The sequence below is a fragment of the Triturus cristatus genome, chromosome 9, assembly GCF_964204655.1.
Source record: "Triturus cristatus chromosome 9, aTriCri1.1, whole genome shotgun sequence".
NCBI classification, from domain to species: Eukaryota; Metazoa; Chordata; class Amphibia; order Caudata; family Salamandridae; genus Triturus; species Triturus cristatus.
In genome coordinates, this window is record NC_140592.1 from 77,837,946 (window position 1) to 77,852,974 (window position 15,029).

General features: G+C 46.4%; 1 protein-coding gene across 3 annotated transcripts in view; it reads left to right on the top strand.

Moving 5' to 3' along the window:
- Positions 1-15,029, top strand: part of FGD5 (FYVE, RhoGEF and PH domain containing 5) — a 466,200-nt gene that overhangs the window by 1,940 nt on the left and 449,231 nt on the right. For all 3 annotated transcript variants that reach the window (XM_085624451.1, XM_085624450.1, XM_085624452.1), the window contains exon 2: positions 11,688-14,631. In XM_085624451.1, coding sequence (XP_085480577.1) covers positions 11,688-14,631 — 2,944 coding nt within the window. The remainder of the gene's footprint in view (positions 1-11,687; positions 14,632-15,029) is intronic.

The following is a 15,029-nucleotide window of genomic DNA, read 5'->3' on the forward strand; positions in this document are numbered from 1 at the left end:
TACATACACAGTGGAACAAAATGGATCGTAAACTTTACCAGGGGATGGATGGACGGACAGACAATGGATGGATGGACTGGTGGGTGGATGGCAGAGTGGATGGATGGATGGCTAGGTGGACGGATGGAAGAATGGATGGCAGAGTGGATGGATGGATGCGTGGGTGGACGGACAGACAATGGATGGATGGACTGGTGGGTGGATGGCAGAGTGGATGGATGGCTAGGTGGATGGATGGAAGACTGGATGGCAGAGTGGATGGATGGATGGGTGGGTGGATGGACGGACAATGGATGGATGGACTGGTGGGTGGATGGCAGAGTGGATGGATGGATGGCTAGGTGGATGGATGGAAGAATGTATGGCAGAGTGGATGGCTAGGTGGATGCATGGAAGAATGGATGGCAGAGTGGATGGATGGATGGGTGGGTGGACGGACGGACGGACAATGGATGGATGGATGAGTGAGTGGATGAACTGGGTGGGTGGACGGACGGACGATGGATTGATTGATCTTGGTTATGATTCCATATTGTTTAATGGGTTGGCTCTTTGAGACGACGTCTGGCAAACCAGACCACTGTGGCTAGTTAGAAGAATTGCATATTGCTGCATCTGTGTGCTCCTGGACAAGTTGCCCTTTCGCCCTCAACCTTTCCTTCCAGAGCTGCCGAAATCGGGAGAGCATGAAGATATTCTGCCCCGACGATAGGCGCTATATTTAGGAAAATAGGCGCCCCGGCCGTTGTTTAGTTGATTTTAGTTGAGTGCGCCGCCTGGTAGCCTTAGTTGCCAGCATTTCGCAGCGCTACATAGTCATTGCAGGGTGAGGGGCCGGTGGTGGGAACGGCATTCAAGTGAAATGGAGGCGTGGGTGGCCGTGTCTGTCTAGCAAGGGTGGCACCTTGTAGCTGTGAGTCTGTGTTGCAGATAGATAGATACATGTTCTGGGCTCGCTACGTCTCTGCGCAGAGCACGACACGGACGCTGAGATTCGCAGGAGAAGCAGAACTTTTTGGCAGGAAGTATGTTTTGCAGGCGAATTTAGGAAGTGCGTGACTCTCGTTTCCAGCATCTCTTCTGCCCAAAGACAGTGTGGCAGTTAAAGAGTGAACGAGCTAAAACGAGGGAGATAGGGACAGGGAACAGGGAGCTAAGGGCAGTGGACCAACAGGGGTGAGCTGAGGGCAGTACTCGAACTTGAGACTGCCAGCTAAGAGGGTAGTGAGCTAAGGGCAGTGGCACTCCCCCGACTAGAGCTAGCTGTGGGCGGTGAGCATAGGCAGTGAAGAGAGAGCCAAGGGCAGTGAGCTAAGGGTAGGGAGAGCAGAGCTAGCTATGAGTGATGAGTAAAGGCAGTGAAGAGAGAGCCAAGGGCAGTGAGCTAAGGGTAGGGAGAGCAGAGCTAGCTATGGGCGGTGAGGAAAGAGCCATGGGCAGTGAGCTGAGTGCAGGGAGAGTAGAGCTAGCTATGGGCGGTGAGCATAGTCAGTGAGGAAAGAGCCAAGGGCAGTGAGCTAAGGGTAGGGAGAGCAGAGCTAGCTATGGGTGGCGAGCATAGGCAGTGAAGAAAGAGACAAGGGCAGTGAGCTCAGTGCAGGGAGAGCTAGCTATGGGCGGTGAGCAAAGGCAGTGAAGGAACAGCCAAGGGCAGTGAGCTAAGGGTAGGGAGAGTAGAGCTAGCTATAAATGATGAGTAAAGGGAGTGAAGAAAGAGCCATGGGCAGTGATCTGGGTCCAGGGAGAGTAGAGCTAGCTGTGGGTGGCGAGCATAGGCAGTGAGGAAAGAGCTAAGGGCAGTGAGCTCAGTGCAGGGAGAGTAGAGCTAGCTATGGGCGGTGAGGAAAGAGCCATGGGCAGTGAGCTGAGTGCAGGGAGAGTAGAGCTAGCTCTGGGTGATGAGTACAGGCAGTGAGGAAAGAGCCATGGGCAGTGAGCTAAGGGTAGGGAGAGTAGAGCTAGCTATGGGTGGCGAGCATAGGTAGTGAGGAAAGAGCCAAGGGCAGTGAGCTCAGTGCAGGGAGAGTAGAGCTAGCTATGGGCGGTGAGCATAGGTAGTGAGGAAAGAGCTAAGGGCAGTGAGCTGAGTGCAGGGAGAGTAGAGCTAGCTATGGGCGGTGAGGAAAGAGCCATGGGCAGTGATCTGGGTCCAGGGAGAGTAGAGCTAGCTATGGGCGGTGAGCATAGGTAGTGAGGAAAGAGCTAAGGGCAGTGAGCTGGGTCCAGGGAGAGTAGAGCTAGCTATGGGCGGTGAGCATAGGCAGTGAGGAAAGAGCCAAGGGCAGTGAGCTGAGTGCAGGGAGAGTAGAGCTAGCTATGGGTGGCGAGCATAGGCAGTGAGGAAAGAGCCAAGGGCAGTGAGCTGAGTGCAGGGAGAGTAGAGCTAGCTATCGGCACGAGCAAAGGCAGTGAGGAAAGAGACAAGGGCAGTGAGCTGAGAGCAGGGAGAGTAGAGCTAGCTATGGGCGGTGAGCATAGGCAGTGAGGAAAGAGGCAAGAGCAGTGAGCTGGGAGCAGGGAGAGTAGAGCTAGCTATGAGCGGTGAGCATAGGCAGTGAGGAAAGAGCCAAGGGCAGTGAGCTCAGTGCAGGGAGAGTAGAGCTAGCTATGGGCGGTGAGGAAAGAGCCAAGGGCAGTGACCTGAGTGCAGGGAGAGTAGAGCTAGCTATGGGTGGTGAGCATAGGCAGTGAGGAAAGAGACGAGGGCAGTGAATTGGGTGCAGGGAGAGTAGAGCTAGCTATTGGCGGTGAGCATAGGCAGTAAGGAAAGAGAAGAGGGCAATGAGCTGGGTGCAGGGAGAGTAGAGCTATCAAAGGTAGGTGAGCAAAGGCAGTGAGGAAAGAGCCAAGGGCAGTGAGCTGGGTGCAGGAAGAGTAGAGCTAGCTATGGGCAGTGAGCACAGGCAGTGAGGAAAAAGTCAAGGGAAGTGAGCTGAGTGCAGGAAGAGTACAGCTAGCTTTGAGCGGTGAGTAAAGGCAGTGAGTAAAGACCCAAGGGCAGTGAACTAAGGGTAGGGAGAGTAGAGCTAGCTATGAGCGGTGAGCATAGGCATTGAGGAAAGAGCCAAGGGCAGTGAGCTGAGTGCCGGGAGAGTAGAGCTAGCTATGGGCGGTGAGCATAGGCAGTGAGGAAAGAGCCAAGGGCAGTGAGCTGAGTGCAGGGAGAGTAGAGCTAGCTATGGGCGGTGAGCATAGGCAGTGAGGAAAGAACCAAGCTCAGTGAGCAGAGTGCAGGGAGAGTAGAGCTACCTATGGGCAGTGAGCAAAGGCAGTGAGGAAAGAGACAAGGGAAGTGCGCTAGGTCCAGGGAGAGTAGAGCTAGCTATGGGCGGTGAGCAAAGGCAGTGAGGAAAGAGCCAAGGGCAGTGAGCTCAGTGCAGGGAGAGTAGGGCTAGCTATGGGCGGTGAGCAAAGGCAGTGAGGAAAGAGCCAAGGGCAGTGAGCTCAGTGCAGGGAGAGTAGAGCTAGCTATGGGCGGTGAGGGAAGAGCCAAGGGCAGTGAGCTAAGTAGAGGGAGAGTAGAGCTAGCTATGAGCAGTGAGCAAAGGCAGTGAGGAAAGAGGCAAGGGCAGTGAGGTGAGTGCAGGGAGAGTAGAGCTAGCTATGGGCGGTGAGCATAGGCAGTGAGGAATGAGACGAGGGCAGTAAGCTAAGGGCAGGGAGAGTAGAGCTAGCTGTGAGCAGTGAGCATAGGCAGTGAGGAAAGAGCCATGGGCAGTGAGCTAAGGGCAGGGAGAGTAGAGCTAGCTATGAGCAGTGAGCATAGGCAGTGAGGAAAGAGCCAAGGGCAGTGAGCTAAGGACAAACGACTTTGAGCTAAGGGTGGGGCTAGGGGCAGACAAGTAAGGGTGGTGAACTAGGGGTGATAAACTAAGCCTGGTGCCCCAAGGCTGGTGAGCTAAGGGCTTGAATTGCCCCATGGCAAGACATTTTACCATTCCACAGTTTCATTTCATCGAAATGCAGATGATAAACCCCTTTAGGCCCATTGCGCATGCCCGCTTCTCTACCTATGCCAGCACCTGGAGACCCTCAGCAGTCTCCAACTTTACCCAGGTTGTCTCCCAAATCGCACCGAACCTTAAAAGGCGTCGGCTGTCTGAAATTCTTTTCAGACTCCTCTTTTACATATTCCCTATTTGCCACACTTAACATAAGGGTATTGCCAAAGAGCCTGAGATGCAGCGCTCTACAAACACCAGCCGGCCAGAGGAGCTATATTATAGAAACGGCAAGGGGAACGCTGGAGACTAAGAAGGTCAAACGATGCACAGTGTGAGCAGCCAGGAGCGGAGATGCCTGGCTGGCTGGCGACAGAGCCTGCCTTCAAGGTTTCTGCTCATTTTTCAAACAAAAAAGCCCAGTTCCTGACTCTCAACCCTAAAGCATCCATCTCTCTGAGTGGATTTCTGTGAAGAGTCAAGGCTGGGGCCGCATGTGAATGCGCGGCAGCGCCCACAGCGCTCCGGATCTGGGGCGAGTCAGGAACGGGACAAGGCAGGCCCATCCGTCTCCAGAAGAGACGGCGTTGTTTGCTTCCTGCCACTGCGAGAGGGGATGGGAGCAGGATGGAGCCGGCATGCAGGGGTCCTAGAGACGTGCCAGATTGTGCGTCTGCTGCCGGGGACCGCGCCGAGAGGCCTCACGGAACGCATAACAATGTTGCCTGTCTAGCACTTGCCATGCACTGACATTTCTTGGCGCTAAAATATTTAAGTCCTTTTAAAACCAAACTGATTTACGATGCAATGCAGAGTCGATTCTGTCAGAATGAACATTTATGGTTTTGAGGTTAAACGCCACTCTGCTCTGCTTGTGCTGTAACCCAGTGAGCAATCGTATTGTGATTCAAACTTTCAATTGTGATTGGATGCAAACCTGTTACCTACAGATTTAGTACCAATCCCTCAATGGGCGAACTGACCAATCACGCATTGCCACTGTAACTCAGACTTCTAGCCTATAGGCAACACAGTTATCTGTTCTATAGGAGCATTAAAACACACAAGATGATGGATGGAAGGTGGCACATTGGCAAAACATTCACCCCCAGTCACAGATCTGGGTTTAATCCATCATTATTTTGCTCACCACGCCACCCCAGTTCAGACATGGCCATATGCAAATCAGTCTTAACCCTGTGCCTCATGGGAACAGTCCAGCCCGAACACCCAAGCCATGTCTTCCCTGGACCGGAATCAAGCATCCTAGGACCGGTTTTGGGGTTTCACCCCTCTTCAGCCAGGATAGCTTGCCTCCAGTGGCATAGTGAGCACGGGACCCACATCTGGGCATACCCTTCCCACATAGGGTGAACAGAAAAACACACAAGATGATTGACGGAATGTTGCACATTGGCAAAACATTCACCCCCAGTCCCAGATCTGGGTTTAATCCATCGTTATTTTGCTCACCACGCCACCCCAGTTCATCAACTGTTGTTTTTGCATTTGTCACCCCGAGTGGGATGGGTATGCTCAGACGTGAGTCCCGTGCTCTCCATGCCACTGGAATCAAGCTATCCTGGCTGAAGAGGGGTGAAACACCGAAACCGGTCCTAGGATGCTTGTTTCCAGTCCAAGGAGGACCTGGCTTGGCAGTTCGGGCTGGACTGTTCCCATGAGGCACAGGGTCAAGACTGATTTGCACACGGCTGGGTTCAAACTGTAATGGCATGGTGAGCAAAAAAACGATGGATTTAGGCCCAGATCTCTGTACTGGGGTGAATGTATGACATTGTTCTGCATTCTGTCCATCAACTGTTGTTTTTGCATTTGTCACCCCTAGTGGGACGGGAATGCCCAGACGTGGGTCCCTTGCTCTCCATGCCACTGGAATCAAGCTATCCTGGCTGAAGAGGGGTGAAACCCCGAAACCGGTCCTAGGGTGCTTGTTTCCAGTCCAGGGAGGACCGGGCTTGGCAGTTCGGACTGGACTGTTCCCATGAGGCACAGGGTCAAGACTGATTTGCATATGGCTGGGTTCAAACTGGAACTGCATGGTGAGGAAAAAACGATGGATTTAGGCCCAGATCTCTGTACTGGGGTGAATGTATGACATTGTTCTGCATTTTGTCCATCAACTGTTGTTTTTGCTATAGGAACATTAACCCACAGAGCTATCAAACATGTGACCCATTGTTTACAGGGAAAATCTGTTGTGTAGGAGCATCCGTGAATGTGTTATTTTGCGAGTACTCAAATCTTTAGCCTACAGTTTACAGAGACAGAGACACACAACTCTCTTTGAGGTATGGTGTGTTTTCACGCACTGGTGATGTCAGAAGCATTTGGAATTAAGGTATAGAGGATTTTAGCATCTGGCACTGAGAAGGGCTGGCAATGGGCCACAGAGATATTTCTTATTTTATTTAAATCGCCGCAGATTCATTTATATGTCGGTATTGTGAGTAAGGATATTGGGTTGTAAGGCTCTTTTTAGGGCTACGGTCAGGGTAAGGTGTTGGGTTGTAAGGTTAGTTTTAGGGTTTAGGGCGGGCATGTGTTTTGGATTGTAAGGGAGTTTTTAGGGTTTAGGGGTGGGTAAGGGTATTGGGTGGAAAGAGTATTTTTAGGCTTTTAGGGGTTGTTAAGGATATAGGTTGTACGGGCGTTTTTAGAGTTATGGGGTGGATAAGAGTATAGGGTGGTAAATGTATTTTTGAGTTTAGGGGTGGTTAGGGGCATAGGGTGGTAAGAGTATTTTTAGGGTTTAGGGGTGGATATCAGGCATCCATGAGACTGCTCCCGGCTGCCTTGCCTGACCATGAAGAGTGTCTGCCAGACTGATCTTTGCTCAGCCTGTCAGACACGCTACATGTTTTCTAAAAGGTACAGAGCCAGGCCCTTGTACTATTACGCATGGGCCACGCCTGCAGCCAACTTTCATACAGGCTACAGCTTTTACAGAACAATGTAGCCAAGCTCATAAGTGGCCAAAAACCTGAGATAATGTTACACCCGCACCCTCTGGGTTTTGCATTGGCTGTCAGCTAATCAGCAAATTCTATTCAAGGCAATGCCCACAGTGCACCAATTGGTACAGTCCCACACACAGTATTCCAGGACAAAAAAATTCAGAGGTTTACTAGATATCTTTTTTTGGATGCCTGACAGGTGTAAATGGAGCTCCTCATAGCCACAAATGTATTTTTACAGCCAAAAATGGCTCGGTAGAGGGGGCCCTGTATATTTACTTTTAATAGCGTAGTTGATGGAGATGCCAAAATGAGTCCTGACTCCAACCTCATAATGTTAGAAGAAAGCTCTGCAGAACTGAAGAGATGTACAGCTAGCGCCTATTGCAGTCATTTGGACCACAACCTGCACACGCCCCTATCCCTCTTGTTGCTTATTTGATGCTCCCCGCAGCATCACATGATCAAAAAAAAGAAGTTCAAGGTCAAATACTTTCCAGCAACTTGTTTCCTTGTTCATCTAAAAGGTTTACAGCAGAGCATGAGTAGCCCACGTCATCGTTCCCAATACCATCTCGAAGGTCAAGCTGAGGACTATTGGCATTGTCTCCAGAGTAATTTTATCATGAAAAGGATTTGCTGTCATACATCATGAGGTCATTGTGGACGCCTGGTACCCAGAGCAAACGCAAAGATGTCAAGCGGCTGGATGTGGAACTCGCATGACATCTCAGAGTGATCACCCATGGATCGAACTTCAGGGTGAAACGTTTATTATGCCTGACTTGTCTTTCATGGCCACACAAGGACCTAGGTGTATTTACACTTCTTTATCCCTTAGACACACAGGGCCTGATTTGGAGTTTGGCAGACGAGTTACTCTGTCACACATGTGACAGATATCCTGTCTGCCGTACAGTGCCATAGGATATAATGGAATTGTAATACAGCAGACGTGATATCCCCAAAAACTGCTGAAAATGTTGTTAACTTTTTTATATTTCTTCTGAAACTGATTGTTTTATAGATGCTCACCAGCAGATTAACTATGTACTCTCACATCAATTTGAAACCAGAAAGAATAGCTAGAAGCCCAGTGCAGTTTTTCTGGCATACTGCAAGCTGATGCTAGCAATGGTGACTACCCGCTTACCCAGTACCACTTCACCTGGAGGGGGTCATTGTACATTAAGGCATAAACTAGACAAAACATTCAGAGATTGTTCACCAAAGTGTGAGATTCACGCCGAATTAGAAAGATTGTGCACTATGGCTTCAAACTCACACCCAGTGAGCGGTAGCATGTACCAAGTTTTGGAACTGACTCAACTTAAGCAAAGAGTCAGAAAGACTACGCTCTAGGAAGGGTGAATCACAATCAGTGAGTCAGACTCCGCTTCAAGATGTGAGACTCACACCTAATGAGTGACATTGAGCACCTGGAGGTGAAACTCACGCCCAGTGAGTATGTGCTCCATTGCATAGGACCCCATTCAATGGTCGAGAGTGTGCACCAAGGTGTAGGAATTACAACCAATAAGTTAGGATGTGCCTTAAGGCATGAGACTCACATACAGTTTGTGGGCCTGTATTTATACCAACCTTTGTTGCCTCTTATGCCCCAACTCTCCCCTTACTCCTGCAATCCGGCGCCCATTTTTCTACATCTACACATTAAGAGCTACCTTGTTGTCCAGCTCTGGCAGCACCTTTTCTTGGAGCCTTGAATCCAGATACAGGACATCAGGGTCACAGAAATGGACAGAGTAGCACAAGAAGTTTACTTTAACAGACTCTGTGGGGTTCCTGCTAATGTATTCCCATATTCTAAATCCAAGAATCATTACTTTAGAGGACGTTTGATGAAAGTTGACATGGATCATGCACGTTGAAAATAATCGGTTGCACATTGTTGGTAAATTCTATCCTTGCTGTCAGCATGGTCATAGTTAGGCATCCACCACGTAGGGTCTTTAATGTATTTTATTTCACTTTAAACACAAAACACTCTGAACCATGTGGTGCCAAACAGGACACACTTTCAGATATTTTTAGGCCAAATTATATGACATTCTATTGAAACACTCAGGAAGTCAGGACTTTCAATTGTTTTTCATAATCTGACCGCAGTCGTAGAAGGAATCCGCCTTCTATTTCACACGTGTCTGTTGAGTAGTATAACGCTGCTGTGTATAGTACTTGACATTATTGGTGACTGCTGTTAGATATTGCAATGGAGGTTTCAACAATGCACCAGCTTCAGAGATCTGTTGAAACCCAAACATTAGGGACTTGAATCCCAAGAGTTGCACCTAATCGTTCATGGATCTAGAGGCCATGAAATGTGTGCCACTGATTTGGTTCATAATAACACCTTTGAACACTACACATTTTTTGGGGGGAGTTTTATATAGCGCGAACTCAACCCAAAGGTATCATAGCACCAATTGCGTTACAGATGGATACATTCCTTTTGATAGGCACAGGGAGATTAAGTGATTTGTCCACAACACAGGATGTTGAGCGTCCCTGTCAAGACTCGAACCAGGTTCCCCAGCTTCGAGGTCAAGCACTCTAGACATTATGCCACATCCTCTCCACATCTCATGGATCAAAAGTCCAAAAAATCAGTGTCACTGATTTAGTTCATAATAACATCTTTTAGCACTCAACATCCCATTGATCCAAAGTCCATAAAATGTGTGCCACTGATGTGTTTCATGATAACACCTTTTAGCACTCAGCATCTCATGGATCCAAAGTTCCTGAAATGTGTGCCACTGATGTGGTTCATTATAACACCTTTTAGCACTCAACATCTCATGGATCCAAAGCCCATGAAATGTGTGCCACTGATGTGGTTCGTAATAATGTCTTTCACCACTCAACATCTCATGGATCCAAAGTCCATGAAATGTGTGCCACTGATGTGGTTCATAATAACGTCTTTCACCACTCAACATCCCATGTCTCCAAAGTCCATGAACTGTGTGCCACTGATGTGGTTCATAATCACACCTTTTAACACTCAACATCTCATGGATCCAAAGTCCATGAAATGTGTGCCACTGATGTGTTTCATAATAACACCTTTTAGCACTCAACATCTCATGGATCCAAAGTTCATAAAATATATGCCACAGATTTGGTTCATAATAACGTCTTTCACCAGTCAACATCCCATGCATCTAAAGTCCATGAAATGTGTGATGTGGTTCATAATAATACCTTTTAGCACTCAACATCCCATGGATCCAAAGTCCATGAAATGTGTGGCACTGATGTGGTTCATAATAAAACATTTAAGTACTCAACATCTCATGGATCCAAAGTCCATGAAATATGTGCCACCGATGTAGTTCATAATAACACCCTTTAACACTCAACATCTCATGGATCCAATGTTCATGAAATTTGTGCCACTGATGTTGTTCATAATAACACCTTTTAGTACTTAGTATCTTATGGATCCCAAGTCTATCAAATATGTGCCACTGATGTGTCTCATTATAGTACCCTTTAGCACTCAACATCTCATGGATCCAAAGTCCATGAAATGTGTGCCACTGACTTGGGTCCTTAAAGCACCAGTTACCTTGAGATGTTGTTTCTATAATTTTTGTCAGCATTTTAACCACTCTCCTTCATAAATTCCAGCTATTATGTAAATATATATTCATACCTTCCAGTACAATGGGTGTTTTGAATTTATAACTGGTTTTGGTGAAATTAGTTCTGTAATAATTTAATGTTTTGTGTTATAATAAATCTTGTGTACAATCTGATCATTTGCGTTATTGGTTGATTTGCATTGTATGAATCTAAGGTAACCTATTGAGATTAGTGTTCTGCATCCTTTTATGATAGTGAATTCATTTCTCAGGGCTTGCAGGCTGTAGTGATGTAGTTGTTTGAAACACTTCTTGCCTCTCATGCAGACTATTGACCTTAGCTGTTAAGTTGTACATTTTCTAAAATTCTGCATAATTCTCATCTGTGATATAAATGAGGCTCCTAGTTTTCGAGTTTTACTAATACTAATTTTACACATAGACGTAGAAGGAAAACAATCTTTTTCCATATCAGTATTTCGTTTTTAAATATAGAAAAATGGAAAGTTTCTCTTCATTTTAGTCACTCTTAGAGCTGTCCACCATGGAGTTGAGCCCAGAGACTTTGCAAGCTAACAACAAGTGGCGGCTGGTATTTATGGCGGTATGGAGGGGGTCGCGGGGGATGGAGTGAAAATAAAAATACACTTACTTGTTTGCCGCCTCTGTCGCCTCCTCCTTCTCTCGGTCCTCTTCACCCGCAGGGCAGGAAGCTCCTGGCTCCCAGCCTCCCGGTAGCCAATCACATTGCTGCAATGCAACCCCAATGGATTGTCATTTCTTATCAGAATTGAAATATCAGATTATTAGTAATCAACTTTGTGTAAAATACTGGAGATGGGCGCTAAACTTTCAATCTGTCCTTATGCACCCTAATTTTGCCATTTTCTGATTTCTCCACCTGTATAGTTCCCAAAAAATGTTATCAACACTTTAAACCATTTTCTGAGTGTCTTATTTTTCATGTTGCAATATTGAGATTTTCCAAGCTATAGTAAGGAATGAATTTTAGATTTAGAATGATCTACTTTAGAAATTGAGTATCAATGTAGATAGAATGAGGAGCATATTCTGTAAAAATTTCAAATGATTTCTTAATAATCTGGCTAACATGTGTCTGCTGAATTAATCTAATCTGTTGGCATTGTTGTGTTTTTCAGACTTCCCAAAGCCACCACTGGCACCAAAACCAAGTCTTGATCAAGCTGACCCAATCATTGTATGTAAACATCCTTCTCTGGTGTTGAGACAAAGTCTTCATCAACATTCAAACCTTATGTCTAGGGGACCCAAGCCACCACTTGCACCCAAGCCAGTTCTGTCCGCAACTGAGGGAAGATCTAGTGTCTATATCAACAATAGTCTTAACAACTGTGCCAATGGAGAAATGATCTGCTTTGACACCTGTCTTACTGCTGAGGAATGTGAAGATGCTGACCATCAATGTAAGTGTCTGGAATTATCTGCAGATCACTGCATCCTAGATTCTCCAGAAGCTGATGACACGCAGGACGATAAGAGTGTTGTGAGTGATGGAGAGGAGCAAACTCCTTTAATGATGACGGCGGATGAACATGTCTCTTTGGATGAAGTTGAACCTATTGATGTTGCTTCAGATGAGTTAATTGAAACTGAAGTCCAAGGCAGCCCTGAAAACATCTGTGAATTATTTTCATCAAAGCTACAGGTGGACGAATCGCCATCACAGGATGATGATAAAGCCGCAGACTTTGAAAGCAGTGATCATGAATCTCGGGATGACTTGTCATCTGTCTCTGAGGAGGCTCATACTGACCAGGATCTGGTGAAAAGCAACAATGAATATAATCTTGAAAATCACTTGGTGTTGAATTCTGAAGAGGAGATTAACAAGAACATCAGTGATGATGATATTGTTCAGCTGATACCATTAGAAGAGGAAACCACTAATTTCCAAGAGTCAAATGATGAGGTAGAAGATACAAATCCAATTTTAGAGGAGCACATGCCACATGATGCGCCTGAAGTCTGTGCTATCGATGATGCTCTCAGTGATGCTAATTCAGACTGTCTACAGGAAGAGGAAAGTGATCTATTGTTTGATAACACAGCAGAGATATGTTCAGGTTCTAGCGATTCTCCAGATGATGAAGCAACAGATGATGGCTTAGAAATTGCTGATGACATTACACATCACACAGAAACATTTTCTGATGATTCACAAAATGATGCTTGGATCAAGGATGTGAATGCTGCACCAGGAATGGTAAATCCTGAAACCCCAAATTCTGAAATTGACAAGAACAGAGAACAAGAGGATAACGTGGATGATGGTTATGAAACCATTGAGATAAAAAGTGAGGAGGAATCCTCAGAGGCAGCGCACGATGAAGGGGTGGTCTCAAAAGATGACACTGTTGAGAAAGATGACAGCTTAGATGACAGCTGTCAAATTATCCCCTATGAGAATGAAAGCAATGAAGATCTTGTTGATGTCCCTCATGGATACCTGGATGAGTTTTTGCACATGGAAAGTGGTTACTCGTGTCAGGAAGCTTCTGTTCCTGAATCAGCCATCGAAGAAGAAATTAAGTTTCCTCTTAAACAGAATGGAGTGAGGGAATGCATTCTGGAAGAGGTATATGAGGACCGAGAGCAGTTTGGGGATGCTATGGGTTCAACTAAGGATCTAAAACTAGGTAATGAACAGTGTGGTGGGCATTCAGGTGATGAAATAGAACTCCATGATAAGGAACTGACAGAGCAACAGCGTGATAGTGATTCTGTGAACAATTATGAACATGAAGCAAATTCTAGAGACTCCTTATCACTTACAGATGATGAAGAAGAAAACCCATATGTGCTCGAAAATAGCCCTCACTCAAGAGGTGAACATAGCCTGCATAAGGAAAGAATGGTACAGAGTAGATCATCACCAAATGGCATGCTGTGTGACCAAATCCAGAAGGAAGACCTGGGTGTAGAAAATGACAATCACCTGTTATCGGTTGATCGCAAAAATATTGTGACTAGATCAAGATCCCTTTCTGGGAAGATAACTGGATGTGTACCTGAAACTGTTCCGGAGGAAACAGGACCAGAGGCTGAGTCTCAACACACAATGCATGAACCTATTCCGGACATTATCTCCAATCATTGCCAACACTTTGAAGGGAGGCATATGGACATAAACCGGTTATTACCAACCAAACCTCGACGTTTTACACAATATCCCCGGTCTTACTCAGTGGAAGGAAGAGACAGCCCAGTTTCTTTGTACAGGGATAGTAACGGGAGCTCGTTTGAGAACAGCATAATGAGAATGAAAGACGACAACATTTCCTTGCCTTGCGTACTTGCCTCATCGGGCAGTTTTTCTCACAGAACTCATCTTTCTTCAAGTGGTGTGTCTACGCCTTCCTCTGGAGTCGACATACCACCTCCTTTTGAACTTGCCAGTATCACCAAAAAGCCAATCACAAAAAGCTCCCCCTCACTTTTGATAGAGAACGAATCACCCGACAAGTATTTTAAGAAGAAAAAGTCCTCATTCAAGCGATTCCTTACACTAAAATTTAGGAAGAAAGCAGAGAATAAGGTCCACGTGGACGTCAATGTGTCCTCCTCCAGGTCTTCTTCTGAATCAAGCTACCACGGGCCCTCAAGGCTGTTGGACATGGACAGGCGGAGTGTCGGGAGCTCACCTCAACTGAAGCCGCATTCTGGGAAGATGCGTGCTTGTGACTCTCCTTCAGCTGTTCTCATCTACAAGGATGGCAAAAGGAAAGGAACCCCAAAGTCCTTCAGCAGGAGCGTGGCAAGAGTGGAGTCCTTTGAAGATCGGTCGAGGCCGCCCTTTATGCCTTTGCCATTGACCAAGCCAAGGTCAATTTCCTTTCCCAACGCCGACACATCTGAATATGAAAACATTCCAGCCATGAACTCCGATTATGAAAACATACAAATCCCTCCAAGGAGACCAACCCGGGCTGGAACATTTACAGAGTTTTTTGAAGACCCCAGTAGGGCTTTGGCCTCCGCTAATGAGAATGATGGCTACGTGGACATGAGCAGCTTCGCCACATTTGAGATGAAACAGCACACATCTGAGCAGGAAGCTGAAAGGTACTGTAAACTCATATGTAAAACCTGTTAGCATTGACCAAACAGGTGACACCCCTCATACACATTATAGACAGAGACTAAGGTTGACTTTGCTATCTCTCCTTCAGGAAGGTGCTTTTATAATTGTTTTGGAACGATAAAGGATAAGCAATGTTTAAGTAGGAAATGACTAACTACCTTTTTAATTGCTGTGCACAAATCGCCCAATGGGACTGAAGTATCACATCTGGAATGTTTTTTCAAGTACTGATGTAATTTCGGCTAATGCAGAGATGTGAAAATATTGAAGATTGTTTTAAATGCCATTGTGTACAATTCTCCTATTTGAATGCAATGGGATGTAGATGAAAGTGTGTGTGTGTGTGTGCGCACGTCTGTAGATCAGTGTGCGTATTTGC